At 45.3% G+C, this 22,735-nt stretch overlaps 1 protein-coding gene across 1 annotated transcript in view; it reads right to left on the minus strand.

Moving 5' to 3' along the window:
- The window catches only part of LOC8023423 (cadherin-like and PC-esterase domain-containing protein 1), a 77,167-nt gene that overhangs the window by 48,692 nt on the left and 5,740 nt on the right, over positions 1 to 22,735 (minus strand). Inside the window, exons 3-4 of the mRNA XM_040205334.3 lie at positions 17,533 to 17,710; positions 4,676 to 4,851 (exon numbers count right to left, since the gene is read on the minus strand). Coding sequence (XP_040061268.2) covers positions 4,676 to 4,851; positions 17,533 to 17,710 — 354 coding nt within the window. The remainder of the gene's footprint in view (positions 1 to 4,675; positions 4,852 to 17,532; positions 17,711 to 22,735) is intronic.

Consider the following 22,735-nt stretch of genomic DNA (forward strand, 5'->3'; position numbering starts at 1 on the left):
GAGAAAACGAATGCAGACGACGTCAATATGAGCCATCGAGGCGCAAATACCTGAAGCACACACTGCAATAAACGGCAGAATATTCACCTAAGATGCATAGCAATTACAGTTTATGAAATGCAGAGCGTAGCGAGGTACTGAGCATCTCATTATCGCACCACGGCCAATCAGGTTGAGGCCTTAACCGACGAGTACGCCGGAGGACCAATCACGAGGCAAGGAACGGACATTAAGTAAAGTATCGATTTCTGTGCCGAGTGAGGGTCCTGCGATGATATTTGAGGGTCGCACATCTTGAAGCACTGCCATCAAAAGTGAGTATGGCGCATTCGCTAATTGCTCGCCGCGGGAATATCCCTGGCGTTAAAATGTTGCGTTGTACACTCTAACAAAAGCCCATGCGTCTACTTTCCCGCACAACACCTCGGAGAGCCAATTACCGCAACTTACGGAGGCCGCTGAAAGAATGACGATACCAAAACACATGTTTAGATCAAAAAACGCAGTCTCAATTGTGACATTAAGCAATGAAAAACGTCACGCTTGCATTGCTTAATGTTAGAACTCAGACTGCGTTTTTTGGCCTAAACATATGTTTCGGCAGCGTCGTTTGCTGAGCTGCCTCCGTAAGTTGCGGCGATTGGATCTACGAGTGTTGTGCGGGGAAGTAGACGCACGGGCTTTCCTTAGAGTGTAACAACTAATGACTGAATAAAAGGTTAAAAAGCGCGAACAAACGAGGACAATAAAGAAACACGAACGACAGGACAAGCGCTTTCGAAGCGCCTGTCCTGTCGTCCGTGTTTCTTTATTGTCCTCGTTTGTTCGCGCTTTTTAACCTTTTATTCAGTAATGGACCAACTAGCCCAAACCCAAGTTTTAATGCAACTAATGACACTCGCCGATGTTTCAACTTGCAGAGGGTTGACCCGATTTGAACGTCCAGCCTCAGAGCCGTTTTGTTTGAAGGAACAGTGAACTGGGGTCCAACGATCAGCATGCGCACCAGCGTTACAACTGACACCGAGAGCTGTAGGTATTTATCCGCGAAGGCGGTTAAGCTGTGACGTGTATGTCTGCTTAATACTCGCAAATCTTCCTGGTTATGCGCGCTTTAACTCGAACATTCACTCGCTCGTTCACTCACGCAAAGCCCATGTTGGACATGCAGTCATCAGGTTAATGTAAAACCCTATTCCAAAACTCTTAGCTGCAACTGCCGTGCGCCAGAGTAGAGTTTGTACTGCAACTGAAAAGTTTCACAAGAAAACGCGGGATAATATTTCATGCATTTACATCAGGATGGTAACATTTTGTGACGCTTCACGTTTTTGTTTTCCTCTCCAAGTTCCGTATTTTATTCCGCAACGTGTAGACAAACAGAAAAAAAAAGAAAAAGAAAAAGAAAACGAGGTTTGCTTTTGTGTTGTACAGGGTGTCACAAAAGAAAACTTACAGATTTTTTTTTTTTTACCGCAAAAATAAATTAGGCGTCGCAGAACGCTCATTCTCCGCCCAAAGGTAGCTCTTGAGGTCACAACCAGATGCCAAAGTTTCAGCCCGATCCGATACCTGATTCAAAAGTGATTTTCTGAAAATTTCAATAAGAAAATGGAGCCCATTTTTGCCCGTTTTCGGTTTCTGGTGCCATAAAGCCCCCTGTATTTGAAAACTTTGTCGGTCGCCATTTTCCCATCGAAATTTTCAGAAAATCACTTATAACTTTTGAATAAGGTATCGGATCGGGCTGAAACTTTGGCATATGGTTGTGACCTCTAGCGGTACCTTTGGGCGGCGAATGAGCGTTCGGCGACGCCTAGTTTACTTTTGCAGTAAAAAAAAAAAAAAAATTGTAAATTTTCTTTTGTGACAACCTATATTTGCTAAACTAGCAGGAGGATATGCATTGAGGGGCTGCTTTGAGACCTTCAACGTTCATTTTCAGAATTCACTTGAATAGCCTCCAGATTGCGAGTGCGCCATGTCAGCTGGTGATGAGTGAGGGTGTAGTGCACGATGAAATGTTTTGCCACGTTCTATTGATCTGTTCCGGGGCTTTATTTAAGAATTAAAAAAAAATCTTTTTCGATCGATCTTATTATTAAGTATTCGTTGTTGAGTTTCAGAACCAATTACCTTTGTTAGCCAAGGTATACTAATCTCCCCTTGAGATTGATGCATAATGAAACGATAAAAATAATGATAAACGCTCAATCACTATTACTGACGCAAATATAAGTGAATCGATGAGTCGATAAAATTGAAGATTGGCTTTCTGAAAGGAGCATCGATCAAGTGCTCATTAAAGGAAACGAAAACACCCATACACACGTGCAGGTTAATGCGAGGGTATTGATTCATTTCGTTCTTATCGAGTTTAACGGAAGTCTACGGCTATTTTAGTTTGCACCAAGTTGACGGTAAGTAAGTAACGATTTCCTTTGGACGATCAGTTTATGTAGTTGTTTTGTTGCTTTTTTTTTGCTGCGATGCTAATGGCCATAACACGTTTTATGGAGATCGGGAGGCGATGGTGAAGATGTTTCACGGCCCGTATGATGGCTTCGTTCGATGTAGCGGGGGAAAAAGAAAAGACTGAAAAAGAAAACTTTTACAGTAATAAATTCTAAGCCTTACCCGAACAGTCGAAAGCGCTCGGGTAAGGCCTACGCGCGGGGCAGTTAAAACCCCTGGGTATGACATCAGAGCCAGTGGTTAGTTTTTCGGTTCTTCTGGCGCCTATTGATGCGCTCGGGTCAAAAGCTCGTAATATTTGAATTCACGGGACAAAAATACGGAAAAATCACCTCTAACTCGTTTCTTTTTTTTTTCAAGTACCCTTTAGATTTTTTTTTTTTTTAGAGACCGACGACCAGCTCGCGCTTTCCACTTTTCCCTCGCTTTCTCCTCTCCCTCCTCCTGCCCTGTCCACCGTTGCCTGTTTCCTCCTCCCCCATGGTAAGGAGGATCTTCTGCCTTGCAGAATCTCGTGTACGGTCGTCGGCCTTTAAGCCGAAGGGTTCACGCAGAACTGATTAGGCGATCCCACGCGGCTACGATGTTCATTCCCTAAGAGAACGAAAGGAAAGAGGACGGAGCCCAGATTCTCTGGGTTCTAGTTTTCGCTCCAACTCCTCCGAGCTTCACTCTAAAAAAAGTCTTTGCGTCTACTTTCCCGCACAACACTAGGAGAGCCAATCATCGCAACTTACGGAGGCAGCTCAGCGAATGGCGATAACGAAACATATGACCCAAAAAGCAGTCTAAGTTGTGACATTAAGCAATGCAAAATGTCACGCTTGCATTGCTTATTGTCACAACTCAGACGGCGTTTTTGGGTCTAAACATATGTTTCGACATCGTCATTCGCTGAGCTGCCTCCGTGACTTGCGGTGATTGGCTCCCCGAGTGTTGTGCGCGAAAGTAGACACACAGACTTTTTTTAGAGTGTGCGGCGAGCTAACAGACTTCAAAACACACTCGACCACCAGTCTCCCTCGTGGCGTCTAAAAGCAACCCCAGCTAGCGACATCACCTAGAATAATAATAATATAAACAATAAAACCTGCGCACTGGAAGTTTGACGTCATCACAGCGAGATCGAGTGTAGACACATATTAGACACGAGCGGTGCGTCAGCGCTCGGCTGAGCCTCGTGTCCAATAAACGCCGAGAAGGACGCTCGGCGTCGGGCTCGTGCCCAATTGCTCGGTTGGCGCCATCCGACTGTAATGACGTTACACGGAGGTAGAGGAGGTTGTTCGCTGGCTTTGATAATTCGAGGAAGACGCGTGCACGTCACTGAAATAAAGTAACTAATCGTTTTACGAGAAAAAGCAGCGAAGAAAAGATCGGCAAAACATAAGAAGCAAGGAAGGCACAGACACAGTGCTGACTTTCAACTAAAAATGTATTGTAACAAGCTAGAAACGAAAAAAAAAAAAAACAAGAAGAAGGAGAAAAGAAAGCAGACACAAAATAACCGGTAAACATATTTATACCGCGCCAAATTACCTTCATACAAATCTGCTACATTCCTCGATCAAGCCCGCTTCGTCACTCCCTAGCGATACATATATAGAGAAGGTGCGCTAACGCGCCGGTCAGAATATCCCTCCGTGTTTTATTATTTTCTTTTCTAGTGAGTTAGACAAAACTTTCTGTTGAAACCCAGCGCTGTGCCCGTGCCCTTCCTTGTTTCTTCTGTCTCGCTTTTTAACGCGATAGCCGTTAGGGAGCTCCTGTCCCAGAAAAGCCGGCGTTGGCGTCGGAGGGTTCTGACGAGAAACTCCTGATTGGTCGATAGGGTCATGACGTCACAGCTACATAACCTCGCGTAGAAATTTCGATCAACCTACAACGCTCACGTGAAACGTTTCGTCACGAGCGTGGAATGCGGATATGAAAATCTTGAAAGACGTTTACAAATCTCTGTAATGCGAAATGAGAGCGCAGTTCTTGGGGTATTTTGATTTTGCGGTATACCGTGACGGGAGGGTACGCAGCACTTGGAGGGGAGGCTACAGAAGAGGATGGGAGGGTATGGAGAAGGAGGAGGGGGAGGAGAAGGGGGTACGGAGGACCCTCCCCTCCTCCTTCGCCCCTCCTCGCCTCCCCTGATTCTAGGCAACCATGAGTCTAGGCGGTGTTGGCACCAGGACGGTTTTCAACGCACCTCATCTTCCTGATCGCTTGTGATGATGGCGCCGAGTGGAGCACGGCTTCGGCGACCAGGAGCGTTCGTACGAGCACGTCGGAGAGTCCCTCGAGCGCCGTCTGGAGCGACTGCGCTCCGTAGTTGCGCTCCACGAACCTCCAGAAGCGGGACAGGGGCTGGACGCGCATGCTCGGCTGCGGACGAAACATCGGGAAGGGGAGTACAAGAAGAGCTATCGCACAAACAAACTTGTAAATGTTCATACAAACAAAAAAAGGATGCAGGTTGAGTAGATGTAAGTATATAAGGCGAGGGTCCTTACAGTATGGCGTCTAACTTCAGAACTGGACCTGGAACTTCCGTAAGTACACAGCAACATGTTGAGTTCTATTCTTTTTTTGTTGTATTTTTGTAATTTCTTGTGTTTTGAATTTGTTTTTTTCTTTTGCCTCCCCTTAAGTAAAGCCCAGTGGGTGTTTTAAGGGATAATAAATGAAAGGAAATAAAATTCGACCTGAATGAATAAATGTACTGAAACATTCGTCAGAAATAATGATAATCTTGTTACGTGTAAGACGGCGGGTAGTTAGTCAGCCCCGATGGATGTCTACTACATTCGCTCAGAAAGTTTGCCAGTGCAGTACTACGGCTACACTCTAAAAAAAGTTTGTGCGTCTACTTTCACGCACAACCCCCGGAGAGCCAATCACCGCACCTTACGGAGGCAGCTCAGCAAATGGCAATGCCGAAACATATGTTTAGACCAAAAAACGCAGTTTTGAGTTGTGACATTAAGCATTGCAAGCGTGACGTTTTGCATTGCTTAATGTTACAACTCAGACTGCGTTTCTTGGTCTAAACACATGTTTCGGCAGTGTCATTCGCTGAGCTACCTCCGTAAGGTGCGGCAATTGGCTTTCCGAGTGTTGTGCGGGAAAGCAGACTCACGGGTTTTTTTTAGAGTGTAGCCTAGGTTTTGTTTTCTATGTTTCTTTTTTTTTTAACGCGGTTTACGCGGAAGTGATACACAACCACACGCCTGTGCGATGCTGATGCAGAACGGAACTCGCAGTGGTGGGGATTGTTAGACCTAGTGCCACTAAATAAGCTACGCTTCACAGTAACTACATTTGGCCATATTGTGGCTTAAAATCATGGTTGCCAGTTATCTAAAGCTTTATCTGAAATCAGAGGAAACGTTTTTCCGCCCTCCACAATGTTTAAACAGTTCGCGGCAGAGCAAAGCAATATTGCATGAGCTTCCTAACACCGAATCTAACGATGGGGAAGTCACACTTTTGAATCATGGCGATCGGCAGTTGCGTCTGCTTTGCACAAGCACCGAAATGGCGGCGCCCACAACAATGTCGGAGAACGGAGTGCCGATACTTTAAGCGCAGCTCATTTAGTGGCTCTAGTTAAACCCACGATCTCTAGGTTCTGCAGCGGGAGCTTTTGCTCCTCGTGTTCCGAGCCGTAGGAACAAGTTTAGAGCAACAGCAAAGGCTTTATCAGACCGACGTCCTCGGAAAAAGCCTCGCGGAATTGTTTGTCAATCGTACCACCTTACCTCCTTTTAGGAGAGATGGTCCTGGTTATTGTATACAAGCACACACTGTTCTTACACAAATAATAAAAAAAGCTCGAAGTTTTTTGCAACGAAAATTTCGTTTTGCCCTTTCTAAGGTGGTCAGGAATCCCCCTTGAAAAGATCGAGCTGCAGAGCACCAAACGCAGATTCGTAAACGCACGCAGACGCCCACAACCGAAGCGAAGGGAAATGTCCCCGAGTCGGTGACTCAAACACCGGTGGCGACACCGTTTCTTTCTTTCTTTTACTACGCAGTTTTCCCGCATAATCCCCACGGGCGCCGAGAATGAATAAGTAAGCGAGTATAGCGTGTGTGCGTGTGGCTACGGCGGCGCAAAAGCCCGAAGAGTATCTCCTCTGCCGCCCGCGCACAACTTCACCCGAGGACTTTTCTTGGCCGCGGTCCGACGCTAAGGTCTCCCGGAATGCCAGAGCGTAGCCTCATGAAAGTCAAGTGGGACGCCGCCGGGCAGCGCTGGCATCGGCGGAAATGAGTGAGTGACTGGGAAGCGTCTTCCAGTGGCGGGGCGGTGACTTGGGGGGGGCCCCGACTTCCGGCCGTGGGGCTTTACTGGCCGAGAAAAGTCGTTTGCGAGCTATTAACACCCCTGGAGGAAAAATATTGATCGCGTGAAAAGGGGGGGGGGGGGGGGGGGGGCTGAATCTTGCATGAGGAGTTGCTTGGACGGAATGGAATGCCGCGGGACGGTCAACTTTTGGAACGGGAGCTCTGATTCCCTAAGCACTTGAGGGGTTCGGGAGAGCGGGGTTCGGACAAACGGAAGTCTTTAGGGGCGCAAGGAGCGAGGACGTCGCGTTACAATGTAGGGCGCATGGGGGAGGACCGGAGGGAGCCCGTTCTCGTCGGCGCGACTTTACAAAAGGCTGCCTCGGCGCTCTCAATGGCTCGGTTTCGGGAGCGGTGATTTGTGTAATGGAAACACTGCTTAAGCGCCAGGTGCCGTTCTTACCGGCTTCGTTGGTTGCGCCGTGGTATAGGAGCGAAAAACGAAAATGTCGACACTAGATCGCCTACAACGCTATCACTTCGAAGTGCCTGACGTTGATGTCCCCTTCGAGATAACTTTACTTTTTAGATAAAAACACGCATCTTGAAAGGGTCCTCATATACTATATTGCCGCGTGCATGATCGCGAAGGAACGCTTTTACGTTCATCTAGGAGATTCGCGTATACCCTCACTCCGAGTGCAAAAGGCAGGGAGGCCAGAATACCCTTTGCCTAGTCAGCCTCGCTCTAGCTCACTGCCGAATATTCTAGGCCGAATCTTCGAGAAGCCGAGTGTACTAGATAAGGATCTGCTCGTGGCTTTGTCGAGTCACTCAGATTCTCCCGACAATGAGGCAGAGGCACATTCACTCTCTCACTAGCAAGCTAGCTGTCACACCGACGCACCGTCGCTCGCCGCTGCCGCCATCGACGCCCGCTGCTGCTTTCTCGACGTTTGTTCTTCCTTTTGTTTCTGGCACAACCTCGCCGATTAAACCTTTATTTTCAGTTCATTATTCGTCGTCTCTTCGCCTTCATCCGTGACAATATGATTTAAGAAAGCTGTTTTTTTTTCCTGGTACCGCGTTTTTTTTTTGTTTTTTTTTTCTGTTCAAAATAGTTTAAGACGAGTGAATGCACTAAGCCTTTGACCGAGGATTTCGGTCAAGGCTGATTCACAGAGCACCGTTTTCTTACGTTACGAAGCTTATGTACGCCTACGTCGAAGTACGACAGCAAGTCACCGCCACATCCGTGCTTCGTATCCCACCTGCCAAGCTACTATTTTATCCGGTTGCAGTGCTTCGTACGAAGCACGGATGTGCCGGTGACTTGCGATCGTATCTCGACGTAAGCGTACGTAAGCTTCGTAATGTAAAAAGGTGGTGCGTTGTGAGCAAGCCTTGACGTGCTAGATCTCACGAGCTTAAGTAAAAATGCATATTTCTTAATTTGCTTTCATGCACTTTCCGGTGGCCATCGCTGGCGCAGTTATCGAGGTGGCCGCCTATTTTAACACACCAGATGCGCATAACACGCTGCAGCACTAGGGTCACTCAACAATATACTTCACATTTGTGAGTTTAGGACATATTCCAAAAAAATAAATAATTTTTATTTTTATTTTTTAACTTGGCGTTTTTGCAGACATTCCTCAGTTCTGTTGAGGGTGCTTTGCACAACATGAGCACACTCTTCTTGCTCGCCCGTAATAAAAGGAAAAGCCGCATCATCATCATCATCATCATCATCATGCATGTATGCGGGCAGTCACGGTGTGGTGCGGGGAAGCAAGACCCGCATGCAGAAACATTGGAACAGCGCTTCTCCACCGGAGCACTCCCTAGCCGCGCCCACTTTGCGTGACGTAGTACACGTGGTGTGAATTTTCTTCTCGCTAAGCGGCGTCTGCTCTCCTTCGGCCTAATTCAGTGTTTGTTGCACTATAATTACCTACAATATCAATGCGCTGTTTTTTGTTTTGTATTTTCTTCTTCTTATGAAATTGCGGTTTTTGCAGAAACAAAATTTGTTTACAGTCATATATTCCCGCGAAATCGTGACAGTCCCAGCGATAAAGACAAAATGTATTTTTAATAAAAATATTTTGCGGGATATTCGCAACAGCGTAAGTATATTTTCTTTTTTGTTAGAAGGAAGTTGAACGCCCGTGGAGAGTGGCGCAGCTTTAAACAACAATTTCGCACAATGATGCTTCTCTGCGGGGCAGAAGAGTAAAGAGGGGAAGATGACTCCGGTTACGGATTTAACAAACGCGTCCTTTCAAATCTGGTTCGTAAAAAAATAAAACAACGATTGCATTTTTTTTTTAAAAGGCGTTGCAACTTGGGATAGCCCCATTTCGTGTAAAAAGTATGAACATTTCTACGCGGCGGCCTTTGCACAGACGTGTCTGCATGTAGACACTCCCCTGAGCCGTGTGCATCTCAAGCGGTGTTTTTTCTTAGCTTGTACGAAAACAATACCTACAGAGGATGTCTTAACACACGCAGTACATATGTTGCGTGAATAACCGCACTTCTTACACAAGGAAGTCTGATGGTTGCTGGACATCACGCAGAATCTACAAATACCCAGCGTGAACTTTTCCAACTGCATATACTAATACTTCAAAAAATGTTTCTGCAATTCCTAACAAAAAAAAAAAAAAAAAAAAAAAAGAAAAACTGATACAGCGTTTGATAAGGACATACTTCAAAATTACAAAGGCGGCACGCGTGGCCGCTAAGATGTGTAATTAACACAGCCATTAAAAATTATATATATATATTTTTTTTTTGCAATTGAATGCCCGCCGAGCGGAATAAGTTGTCTGGAAATAGTATCAATGTGATCGTCACTTCTTTTAGAAGCAATATCTGTATTAAATGATGATGATGATAATAATAATAATAATAATGATATTATTAATTATCAAGAATCAATTTTATTCGGTGCCAAGGAACAACCTTACTGTCTTGGTGTTGGCACAGCGATACTTACACACACAACAAGTTAAACACAAAACCGACGACACGAAAACATTAACGCCAGGAATACATTGACCACACATATTTGCACACACCCCGTTGCACATCGAGTAGAAGACACACTCTGTAGTGCACGGCATGAACAAGAGGGGATGATTGGCTATGACACCATGACAGTACTGTATTATAAAATAGCGCAAAAACGTCCTAAACATTACTAGTCTTCAAGACAATATATATATATATATATATATATATATATATATATATATATATATATATATATATATATATATATATCGATTTTATCTCCAACAGAACAACAAAGTAAATATACCTACTTCATATCGTGGTAAAAAGGAGAAACAAACTGCACGGGTACAATTTTAGGCTATCAGTTCAAATAATTCGTGCTGCTTATCTCTGTCCCGACTCGAACAGTGTGCCATCTGTTTATCAAAGTTCTGACGACACGAGTTAAAACATCAAGTTCTCCAGAGTACTGTATTCGACATACATGCGCGTAGCCATTTTTTCGCTTTTGTTCTGAAATTCCGGAAAAACACATAATCCGGTAGCTGATTAAAGATATCAGGAACGTAGTAGTCACGCGTTCTCAATTCGTACCTTCAGAGCCGTGTATTGGAAAAATTTGGCTATTCATTGGTTTCAATAGGCGAGCACCTCAAGGCCAACCACAGGTCGCGAAACAGGAATCCCGGAGAAAAGCTTACCGGAGAAAAGTGCACCGAAGAAGACCCCACCGGAGATAGATACACTCACCGGAGAAAAGCTCACCGCAAAACCGGCGGATGCGGAGAAAAGCTCTCCGATTCGTTTTCTTCTATTGGAGGCTATTCTTCTATGGAGGCTATCGGATCATGCGTTACATATAGTAATTTATTATCATTAAAATTCGTCAGCTTTGTAATAAAGAAACTGTCCATTTTTCTCATATTTCTTAAGCTGATTGGGTATATTGCTCCCAAATTAAAAATTATGGGCTAGTGTTTTTTGTGGCTTACACTCTAGTCAACGAAAACCTAACTGAAAACTTTATGAACTTGAAGAACAGGAAAAAGTTGGAAGAACGGCACTTATTAATGTCTGCCTAAAACCTCAAAATCAAAACTCTAAATGCCAAAAATCCCAAAGTGCATGCGCAACAACGCGGTGCCTGAAATTCTCTTTGAAGCTTTTGTTAACAGATTGTTGTCTTTTTTTACTAGTGTACAATGTTCTGATCTTATACTTGCGGCTTTATTAATATACAAAATGGGTGATTACTGATTTCCGAGGAATTAGTAAATAGCCCAATGAACTTAAAGAATATTACAAAAAGAGGACATATTTTTAATGAAGTGCCGAATGCGAATTCTGTTAAATTTCCACGTTTGGCGCGGAATCCGGTAAGTTAAAAAAAAAAAGTCGGTGAGCTTTTCTCCGCATCCGCTCAAAGCCGGTGAGCTTTTCTCCGCATCTGCCGGTTTTGCGGTGAGCTTTTGTCCGGTGAGCTTATCTCCGGTGAGCTTTTCTCCGGCGAGCTTTTTTCCACCGCCCGCGAAACAGCCCCTAGCGGCGGTCGCGAGCTCTAAAAATGCGACTCGAATAATTTAAGCCGTTTTAGCGTCGCTTGAGTAAAAAGGTAAAACTCTTGGCGACTGAAACCTTGGCGCATGTGAGGTTTTCGTCACGTCCATATTCAGCGGTAGAATAAACGAACGTGCGCTTCAAACCAGAGAAAACTGCGCGTAGTTGCGATCATTGGTGCTGCGAGATTGAACACTTCTATTTCACGCTTTAAATGTCGTTTCCAATATTGTGACCTCGAGGTCTGCTGATTGCTCGACGCTGCGTCGCACTTTTAGTTTACGCTCTAACCGCGGGGGGAATATTCGGCGCTGGCGGCGGCCTTTGCTCCCCGCCCATTGGCCAAACTCTCCCAATACACGGCTCTGCGTCCCTTGTGAAACAGCGGGGTCGTTCAAATCTCATTGACGGCATAAAGCAACAACGCGGAACGTGTGGGATCTAGTAGTTGTGTATCCCTAATAATTAAAGGATCACAATTTGCTAAAACAACGAAAACAAAAAACAAAAAAAAAAAAAGAACTGGGAATTTTTAGCTTCTTCAAAAAAGATTCGTGCTGTTCGAGTAACATGAGTGATATGCCACACTTTTTCAAATAGACTTGAGAACATTGTTTACCTTCACATGACAGAGCCTGCGATGTGCGCTGTCACTGTCACACCGTACCTAACCACACCATGTTCTAAAGCATGAACTAGAATTTTTCATACTAATAATAATATTAATAAAAAGAAAAAAAAACTCGTGCACGTGAAATAGTACACGTCAATGGTCCCCTGTATCACATGTTTTTCCTCAGTTCAGTAAATAATAAAAAACATACTCAAACGCACGTCATTCCGATGACACATTCTCAGAGACATCGAGGGCTTTGACGTTCAGGCAGTCAAGGATGTATTGTAAAATATTTCGTTCTCAAGTTCAGTAGACAGAGAAAAACATCTCGTATTACATATCGCGGCTTGAAACGCACACCGATGTTTCCACTTCCCAGCGCGCGCGCTCCATAAATGGTACGTAGAGTGCCGACCTATAAATAATAAAAAAATAAATAAAAATAAATCGCAGGCCACTATTCGTCGTTCACTTCCGAAACTTCGGTTGTCAGCCTGAAACCCTTTCAATGTCGGATGCAAAGCGGGAAGCAGCCAATCTCCGCAGGAGTCGGAAAATTGGATATTCCTTTCAATCTTCATTCCACTTGCCACACAGGTTCTCTTCTCTCTTCTTTTTTTTTGTTTGCGTTCTTTTTGTTATTGTTGCGATTATTTCTGGACACGGGTTTCCGCACCGAGCAAAACAAAAGCTAGCCGGAAACTCTTCTCCGGAATATTACGGGGAAGCCAAGGCGCTAACAACAGCACCAACGCAACCTGCGACAAAGAAACACATACACACACACAAACAGGCGCGCGTGCACACGTGAACAAACGCACGTACACACACCCCATGCACGCACACACGCACAGAAAAACACACGTACACACACGCACACAAGTAGACGTCAGGTTTTTTTTCTTGGACCGTGCCCTTCTTGTCGAGGGCAAATAGGATTGCATCCTGTCAGATTTTGAGAGCGAAAAGGGGAAGGTGGCAAAAAGGGGGAGGCCTAATTCAACGCCTAAGCAACGGCCCGAGTCAAACAAAAACAAACGAACAAATCAACCCGAGGGAGGCGAAACAAGAAGAAAACGATTGTTCGAGCTTATTTGCGCTGTCAAGTCGCAAAATCGTGTTGGGCGAATGGGCCTCTTTTGCTGTAGCTCCTTTCCTAGTTTTTTTTGGCCGCTTTTTCGAAGCCTGTTGTTGCTCTGCCTGTCTTGCGTTATCCGCGCAACTGTTTTCTCTGCCTGGTCCCCTTTTTTTTCCCAACGCTTGCCCTTCTTTCGCACGCCGTCCGCGTTCGCCTGCCGGGATGCTTGCCACAGATCCCGACGAAGACGGTGACGGAAAACGACTCGAACAAATCGACAAAGAAAACTTAAAAAAAAAGGGAGGAAACAAATTGGTGGGTTCTTTCGTGGCGCTTTTGTCGCTGGTTTGCTGCACCCTAAAACACGCGTGAGATACATGACTATCACATTTGTGCTTCATCTTCTTTTTTCTTTCTTTTCCGATCTCTCTCTCTTTCTCTTTCTTTCTCACTCACTTTTTTTCATGTCCGCTCAAAGTAGGATCTTAAATAGGAAGCGTTCGATGGCGAAAGGCGACGTTAGCGCTGGTGCACTTTGGTGCGACGCATAAAGTTTATTTCTCGCAGAACGGGTGAAAAATATAAATAAAGAAATGTTTCTACTTTTCCTCTAGATTTCGGAGACTTTCAGTCTATATTTTTCTCTTTTTTATTTTCCGCGTGTGGGTTGGTTTCTGTCGTCTCGCAGTAGTCCTGGAAGGGGCGACATTTCGGCTGTTCTCGATATTTCTGTCTGAGTGCGCGGAGCTGTTTTCTTTGGGCGCAGCTTAGAGCGAGGCTGGGCCACGACAAGCGTCACTTAAAGAATTGAAGCAGATCGTGTGTCTCCAATTTTAGTTCGGGCTCTTCGGCAAAACTTTTAAGTGCGAAAGTCGATCGCTCCGTCGCGCGAGCAGAAAAATAAGTTATATATATATATTTTTTTATTTTTACTCGTTTAGTGTCGACGGAATAGTGTTCTGGTAGCGAGTTGCGGTAAAAGGTTTTCGGAGCTTGTCAAAATAAGACAGGAGGCGCTGTTACCGTATTTGCTCGAGTAATAGTTGCACTTATTACGAACAGGCCCTTGCGTCTACTTCACCTCAGAACACACAGACAGTCAACCATCGCGTTCTGCATAAAAGCGGAGCAAAAAACGAAGTCGTTTAAGCGTTGTCTTCGGTGTATGGTCAAAACTATAGTCATTAAAAGCTTAAAAAAACGTGAGGCGGGGCCCCTATTATACGATTTCACTTGTTGCTTGGTGATTCGTTCTGCGGTATCGGCTGATGACACAATCTTATCGGTTTCGGAGTGACACTAAGATGCCCACGGAACTCGCCACGCCCCACGTTTCTTAGGATGTCGTCCATAACTATAGTCGGTGACAGGTCAAGAACGAGGTGGAAGCTCCTCCCACCCCTTTCCACTTCAGCGGAGCGAACGTTGGAGAGGAGGTCGCCTCCTCTCCAGCGTTCGCTCTACTAAAGTGGAAGGAGGTGGGTGGAGCTTCCACTTCGTTCTTGATCTGTCACCGACTTTATGGAGAGACCATTCGACCGAAACGAAATGCCCTCTGTCCTCTCAGCCCGGCGCGTCGTCTGCTCCGTATACACTGTGGACAACATATCCGGCTGGCGTGCAAGCACGCTTTGAAAATCGCGTCATTTAGGAAGTATCAGGCGCAAATGTTACACTCGAAAGAAACACTAACCGGCCACAATTGTGCTGTCACCTACCACGCAAATAAAATTTAAGAAAAGCGACTACAATTGCGTAGACAGTGTGATTGGTTTGTCGTAAAAGTCAGTGCGGTTGCGGTCGCTTTTTGGGAGATAGAGTTCGTACTCATTTCGTCCTTTAACAACATGCGCTGGAGATTAAAGAAAACAGCGTGTTCACCGAGCATGAAACAACAACCGCGCAGTTTGTTTTCCTAACGAACAAAGAGTCCGCACAAAACTCAGTTCCTGCCAGTCTTGGATATGAAACCTTAAAGGGCTTACATTATCGCGGATGTTTGTAGTGGTTCATTTGTAACGAAAATAACGTTTTGTTATGTTTACGCGCAGGTGGAACTTGAGAAGAGACCAATAGGTGCGCAGTTGACTTCACTGCACCGATAAAAAACCCAACGATACGGGTGCGTCAGCAGGGTGGTTTGTGCAAAAACTGTCAATTGTTATTCGTAAACAAAAGAAAAAAAGTTAAGCTGCTAACTTTGACGTGACGGTGCTTCCTCGGCTAACAAAATTCTATCATATATGACTGGGAACACGTAAGAAAAAACCGCTCGGGGTTTTAAGTGTTCTGACTCCGGCATAAGACAAAATTTGCGTTTGCATGGCGTTGCACAGAAGCCCCAAGCGAGGTTTTCTCAAACCCAAAACTGCAGAATCAGGATTTTTTTTTTTTTTTTGCTGGTGCAAGAGACGCAGCGGTACTGCCGGTAAACGTCATTGCTGTTGAAGCAACATAACAAAGATACGCCAGTTCATTATTTACTGAAATAAATCAACGAGGTACTACATAGCGATCCTGGAGTATCAATAAATGTTCTAGAAACGCCAACAACTTCATTGCGGGAGCAGCAAGCGAGCGTTAGTTGTGCCAACTACTCTACTAGGGGGAATACATTCCACTCCTCGAAACTACAATAGCCTCGGCGAGGACAGGTTTTCTGGGTCGAATAACTGGACGTCCCGCAGCCGTGACGTTTTCCCCCATTGAATTGGGGGGCTTGGCGAGAGCCATCTATCGTCGGAAAGGTCTCGGCTATCGGGCGGTAAATGATGGAGACGATGGTGATAGTGGTTCTTGATTTTGAGACTGGCATTTCCGTCAAAGGCAGCGCCCGGTGGGCGCGCCGCTGGCCGTCTGATTGTGTGTCTTTTTATCTACCTCATTTTATGTATACATCTATACGCGTATAAATAAAGAACACAACGACGACTACGTTGAGAGGATGACGCACTGGGCGACGGCGTGCACGGAGGGAGAGGGAGGGGTTGGTGAAGTATAAGGCTGAAATATGTTTAGTCCCAAAGCTTGCACTGTGGCAATGAGAATGACGTTTCCGCATGTTCAATGCCACAGCGCGGACTCTTCTGTTTTAGGTCTCAACACGTACCAGCCTCGCCCCTCGCCGATTAATTCATTGATTGAAAATGTTTTATTTCTTTATTTTGTTTAGGGAACATTAGAACCGACGTCATTTTCTATGGGTGTGGGTCAGCGGTCATGGGGTAGAGGTTGGCTTGGTTTGGAACTTGGGGACAAGCAGGAGGTGATGATAGATCAGGCTGCCAGGGTTTTAAGATGTCCCAATTCTTCGCAGCCCCCAGAGCCGTGTACTGAGAGATTTTGGCCAGTCATTGCTTTGAATAGGTGAGCATCTCGTGGCCAAGCACAGGGCTCGAAACAGCCCCTAGCGGTGGTCGTGAGCTCTAAAATGCGACTCGACTAATGTAAGCCGTTTTAGCGTCTCTAGAGTAAAATGCTATAACTCTTGGTGACTGAAAACTTGGTGTTTGTGGGGTTTTTGTTTCGTCCATATTCAACGGTAAAATAAACGAATGCGCGCTCCAAACCAGAGCAGACTGCGCGGTTGCAATAATTGCTGCTGATTTTCTATTGACGCCATTGTCACCGAGGCGCCCAGATCGAACGCTTTTATTTCACGATTTAGATGTCGTTTCAAATAATTTGACGCTACGGTCTGCTGATCGGTTGACGCTTTGTGGCACTTTTAGTTTAGGCTCTAACTGCGGGGCTGGCGGCGGCCTTTGTTCCGCCCATTGAACAAACCCTTCCAATATACGACTCTGGTAGCCCCAGGAGAAGTCTCAGCGGGTATCCCGGATTCAGTGTCCCATTCGGGGAGTGTGGTCAAGAGCTCCCTCTGTAAACTGATGTGATTGGCTCTCTTAAAGAACCCATGGAAAGAAAAAAAAATGATTTTTTTTAAACCGTCTGGTTGAGACACGCAGGTCAAAAAATAAATTTTACGCGAAAAAAAAAATTTAGAGCAATATCGACGGCGAGAGATTTATTTTAAATTCTGCGCGCGAAGTCCATGACGCCACGGGTCATTCCGGAATGGCCGTCTTGGTCGTGAAGGCGAAGCCGCTCCACCTCTCCTCCACGCGCACGAAATGCCGAGAGAGAAAACAAGTGGAAAGGAGGTGACTGCCGACTAAATCGCGTCTCGCGCCGTCAATATTGCTGTAAAAAATTTTTTATTGCGCAAAATTAGTTTTTATGACAAGCGCGTCTTAACCAAACTGTAAAAAAAAAAAAAAAAACATTTTTTTTTTCATAGGTCCTTTAAGCGCTTTGCGTGAAAGTAAACGCTCCTTGTTTTGTGCAGTGTATGGTTCCAAGCATGCGCGCCTGGCAACAACGCCCAACAGTCTGGCGTCCCTTGATTAAGGGTCGCTTTGTCCACCGCTGCGCAGCATTAAGGTGCGCGAACAACACCAACAAGAACTAGCAGTCCACCAGAGGGCCGTTTTCCACTCACCCTGGCGGCGGACACGAGGCGGTAGCTGCGCAGGCGGACCATTCCCTCGGCGTGCACGTAGGCCCTGAGCGGGGACAGGGACGTGACCAGCACGAAGACCCGGACGTTCACGGGCTGGCCGTGAACCAGCAGGGGGCTCGGCAGCGCCTGCTGCACCACCGCGCGCTTCGTGGACGCCCTGGGATGACAACGCCGCAGGGACGCGTCGTTCAGAATTGCGTCGGAACATTGGCAGCTATAGGGAACGTGCATTTAATCTTCTCTCGCTGCTCTTCTTGTTTGTAAGACAGAACGTGTTTTATCAACAAAATTAGATGAGACAAAAAGTACGACACGTCCAACCATTTCGTTGCAGCGTTACATAAAGTTTGAAGCCACATAATGTAGCGTAGAAGCCCAGAGGGAACATTTAAAACAAGCACAAGCAAGACATCGCGACGCGAATCGAACCCGCGACCGAGCGATCGCTAACCGGGTATCGTACTAACTGAGTTTAGCGGCGCAGGTGATGGGAGAGGAACTGCGGAAAGAGGAGGTACACGAGGAACAACAGCGCGGAGCGCAGCGTTGTGGAGGAGAGAACGTTTTACGTCACATCTCGTGAAAAGCACTTCGAAAGCCGGGGTCACACTGCTTATCTATCATACGAAAAACAGTCTGCGTACAGATTCGAACGTGAGTCACCGCGAGATTCGTGTTTAGAATGCCGCATGGCAATGAGTTGGAGGAGAAAACTTGGAACGCGGCATTCGAACCACGGATAGTGCGATGACCCCAGTTTGCAGATTGTCTTTTGTACGATGGGTATGAGCAGTCTGACCCCGGTTTAAAGCGACAGAAGAGTGTAATTTTTATGCGATCTCCTCGCTGGAGTGCCTCAAATATCTGTCGCAGATAGTCCTCGCGTTGTCCCAAGTGCTCCGAGGACGAGACATGTTTTCATGTCCGGTTCGACTCCAACAGCGTGATGCTTCGATGACGCGACCTTTGGTTCCTACCGTTTGCGTCACGGACAAGATTCGCCTGAAAGGTTTGTTATCCCGGCTATTTATCATCCGTTGGGAACCACGAGTTTGATTATGCGTTTAAGGAGTACAATAAAAGCTCGTAATCATTGCTCACTCACCACTAACGCCGTCAAAGATGACATTTTGACAATATGGACTTTTTGTAAGTCGCGTATACGCATAAGCCTTGCGTTACTAGCGGCAGCTCTTGCCATCACTTCGAACACGGATCAAGCACAATCACGCAGGGCCCACAGTCGGCAGCGTACGTTCTACTTGCTTATCTCCGTTTTCATGGGCAGTCAAAGCTGTAGGCTCCCGCGGGTTCGCCCACCTTGGGCTCCCATCAACGCCTGCACGCGCACTCATCGCTACTTACAAAATTCCACAGAAAGTATTACGACGTACTGGCAACCAAGCTTCAACCACTTGGACCCCGTAATTTTCCAGAAAAAGGTTGCATAAGTTTACTGGCTGTGTTGACTCGTCAATCTTTCCCTTTGTCGGTATGGCCTTCACATATGACAATACACTACGTATCACCGTTGATTCTGCCCATCGAATTCGGCAGCGTTTACGACATATTTTGAAACGCTAAAGCATACATACGGGCAATGGCGACAACACGCAAAAACACCTGAAGAAGTCAAACGTTATGCAACCCGAAATTTCAGCACAAAAGACCAGGGGAAAAAACACGAGCGACGGAGGCATAATACTCCTCGTTTTTGTCTCCGTGGTCGGTTTCGTTGTGTAAATGTCTCGGGCTTTGAGATAGCTTTTTACCACCACCCCACTGGCTTTCTTGCTCTTATATGTGTGCAAATGTTAAAGGGAATGAAAGCCGGTACCCGTACGTTCCTTTGAAGGGATGTTGATCGAGCGTTCAGACGAATAAACAACATTAAAAAAGCTGCGCCAGGACAAAGATGCCTTTCACTTCGCCTCCAGATAAAACGTTTTATTCCCGTTAAATGTTTGGCACGAGCATGACCCAGTCTCAAAGTAACAAAGTATGACCATTAGATGCGTCCGGTATTCCCCAAATGCAAAAAGTTTTCGTCTACCGGTTTATGTATTTTACCCCTCACTGCAGGTCGACAATACCAAGAACAAAAACGGAAGTCATCAAACACTCGTGAAAACATGGCGTTAATGACACGAGTTTATAAGATTTTAATTGTCGTGTAATATTTTTGAATGGACGGATACACTGCCATTTTAACTGCCCTGTGTTTTGTGTTCGGAAGGCTTCCACTTTCAAAGATGGCCGTAAACGCAACTTCGTTACTTGTTTTGGTCCGTCGAAGTGTTTCCTTCCCGGCACCATACTAAAGTAACGCAGACCCCTAGTGGACTAAACAACAGCGACGTGGTCTTCTTGTGAGTCGGGGCGCTGAAATTATGCGCCTCCGGTTGGAACCCTCGATGGGGCTCGGAGCTTCTCTGCTAAAAGCTTTGTATCGGGGAACGCGCATAAAAGCCTCGGGCTTGTGGCCAAGAATCAACGTAAAAAAAAGGAAGATAGAACCAAAAAAAATGTTCACTATAAATATTTCAGCGGGATGTTCAGAAAGGGTGAGTTCACTAAGTAAATTCCCCCCTGCAGGAGAGGAATAAGTTTCAGGTAAGGGTGAAATAGTGGCAGAATTTCGTAGATTTGAGCTCCTCCTACAAGCGAATTTGAGATTTGCAATAATAAAACTCACAAACATGTTCATGCAAGAAAAGTAACAAAGAATTCAATCAAAGTAGTGAAGTGCAGAGCTTAGAGAAAAGGAGGGTGTTAGTGAGTGTGATATATGTATTTATGTAAGTATGTTTGTGTTTGTGTCCGCGTGTGCTTATGTGCCCGTACGTGTGTATTAAGTATGTGTGTACCAGAGACGTACGCGTGTGTGCGCGTGTATACTTGTCTTTGTGCGCGTGGGCGTGTTCGTGAGCATGTTTTTGTGTATTTTTGGACAATTGTTGCATCTTCGGAATTAATATTGGTTGCCGGAAGAAGTTCTCCCTCAGGTAGTTTCTAAGCCTTCTGCACAGCCATACTGATATCATAGATAAGTTACCGATTGGCTATTATTGTGTTGTACAAAATTCGTTATTTATTTTTAAACGAGCGGAAAACAACGTTTTTTTCACTTATTCTATTGTAGAGCTCCGATGCATCGAACATTTTGTCATACCTTAAATTGGCACTTCGCACACAGAATGTCTTTTATTTTTTTTTCGTGCGCCCCACTTTGGTAGATAAAGTAATCGTGTCAACTCTCTGGAAACCTTTATAAAAGAAGACTAAAAAAAAGAGAGATAGAAGCAAAATAAATTTGTTTAAAGTGCATTAGCGTCTTTTTCCGACATTGAATGCCTCAGCAATTCAGCTTCGAAGCAAAGAAGCGCTTCAATGGTAACGTCTCCCTAAGAAGGTGCCGCGCTTCAATGTAAATGCGCAAACTTTTACCCTCTCGAAAAAAGAAGGCTGCTTATTCAACGCACGTTCTGGTCAGATATGGTGCGGCCGTGATCGGCGTGTTTGATGGATCCTCCTGGCTCGACAACGATAAAAGGCAAAGATTGGAGGAACAAAATCTGGAACGTTGCACGCGGGCGGAGAGACCGTCAAATTGGGAGAGCTGGAAGATGAAAGAAGAGGCGGCACTTTTGAGCTTTGCTACAATTGCTCCGCTGCGTCGGGATCTCGTTTGATTTCTTAAAAGCTCGCTCGACGAGATTGCAGCAGAGGTTGGAAGTTAGGGTCCTGATCTGATTTCCTTGCCCCAATCATGCGATGATTTATCGCTGCACTTTTTCCTCCCTGTCCTATGTCTATAAAACAACCTTTTCTTAAAAAAATGATTTTCCAGTTTTTTGGTGCGACAGAATAAATGGCACGTAGAGCCAAAGATACTCATAGTGCTCAAGAATTGTAAGTGACATTCATATGGAAAGCTTTTCGCATAATGATCAGCGAATAGCTCAACGGCGAATGCGCCAAACCATATTATGAAACAGGTTACGTTAAATTGAATTTCAAGTAACATCGTTTTTTTTTCCTCTTGTAAGCTTTATGGTTGGAAACATATTTTGTAGAGAAAACCTCCAGCCCGAGCAGTGAGAACGCGGCGGTGCTCTTTAAAGGCACCACACACTCGCTACACAACTTCTGGACGAACACAAATCTCCAACACGTAATAAAAAAAAAAAAAAAAAAAAAAAAAAAAAACGAAAAAAAACGAGATCGCAGGTACAAAATGACACATACAAAAAAAAAAAAAAATGTGTCAAACGCGTCGTTAACAAGTCTTCGTTTTGTCTAAACTTTTGGGGTTTGAGTGGTGGTGACCTTGAAGGTGCTTTATTGAAGTGGTCAGGGAGGTTGGGTGACGTGATTTTCTGTGTTTCGTTTTCTGCTAGCGAAGGAAATTGTTCCGGTGAAGAATGAGGTTGTAGCGCTCGCCTTTGAAGGGTTTTAAAGGTAGGAAAGAAGGTGTTTACAGCGACGTATTTTCTGCTTCTACGATGATCTCTCAGGGTTCAGTTGTGGAAAGAGAGCTATCGGATTTCTCTCTTCCTGCTTTGCGTGGTCTCGGTGCCTATTCGAGCCCTTTTTGGAAAATAAATTTTTTTAGCTGTGTTTGAGACCTTTTCTGTGTACGTGTCGTTTTTGCCTGCAGTGTCGGGGTTTTTCGTCATGCTAAACATCTCCCAGCTCTTTTGCGCCCTTACATTCAGTTCATCCAATTAGTGTTGCACCGAACACCAGCCAAAAAGTTTTCTGCAAAAACCACGCATCGCACAAAAAACGATGGGCGCCTATCAGTCATCGCCGAGATTCGATGTAGTGAGGTACACGGAGGGTTAGGACAGTTACGTTTTGAACCAGTTCTGCACGCTTGAGGTTTTCGTGATCAAAAATAAATGAATGGTTCTAAATACAAACTTGCGGAGTTACATTAAAAACCACTAAATCAGTAAGTTTCAAAACGACTCAAGTCTGCATGGTTAGCACACTTAATTACGGCTACTTACGACCAAAGGGGCTACAAACCGGTTTCTAATCTTCTTATGACTGCCTACGATTGTCTCTGCAGTGGTCGTAAGCAGGTTAAGTAGGCTTAGAACCGGAATTTAGCTTCTCCGATCAAGCGTTGGAACCAGTCTACAGATTACCCAGGATGTTGCGGAAAAGTTACCGC

This window comes from Ixodes scapularis, unplaced genomic scaffold (genome assembly GCF_016920785.2).
Source record: "Ixodes scapularis isolate PalLabHiFi unplaced genomic scaffold, ASM1692078v2 PGA_scaffold2__306_contigs__length_199485367, whole genome shotgun sequence".
In the NCBI taxonomy this organism is placed as follows: Eukaryota; Metazoa; Arthropoda; class Arachnida; order Ixodida; family Ixodidae; genus Ixodes; species Ixodes scapularis.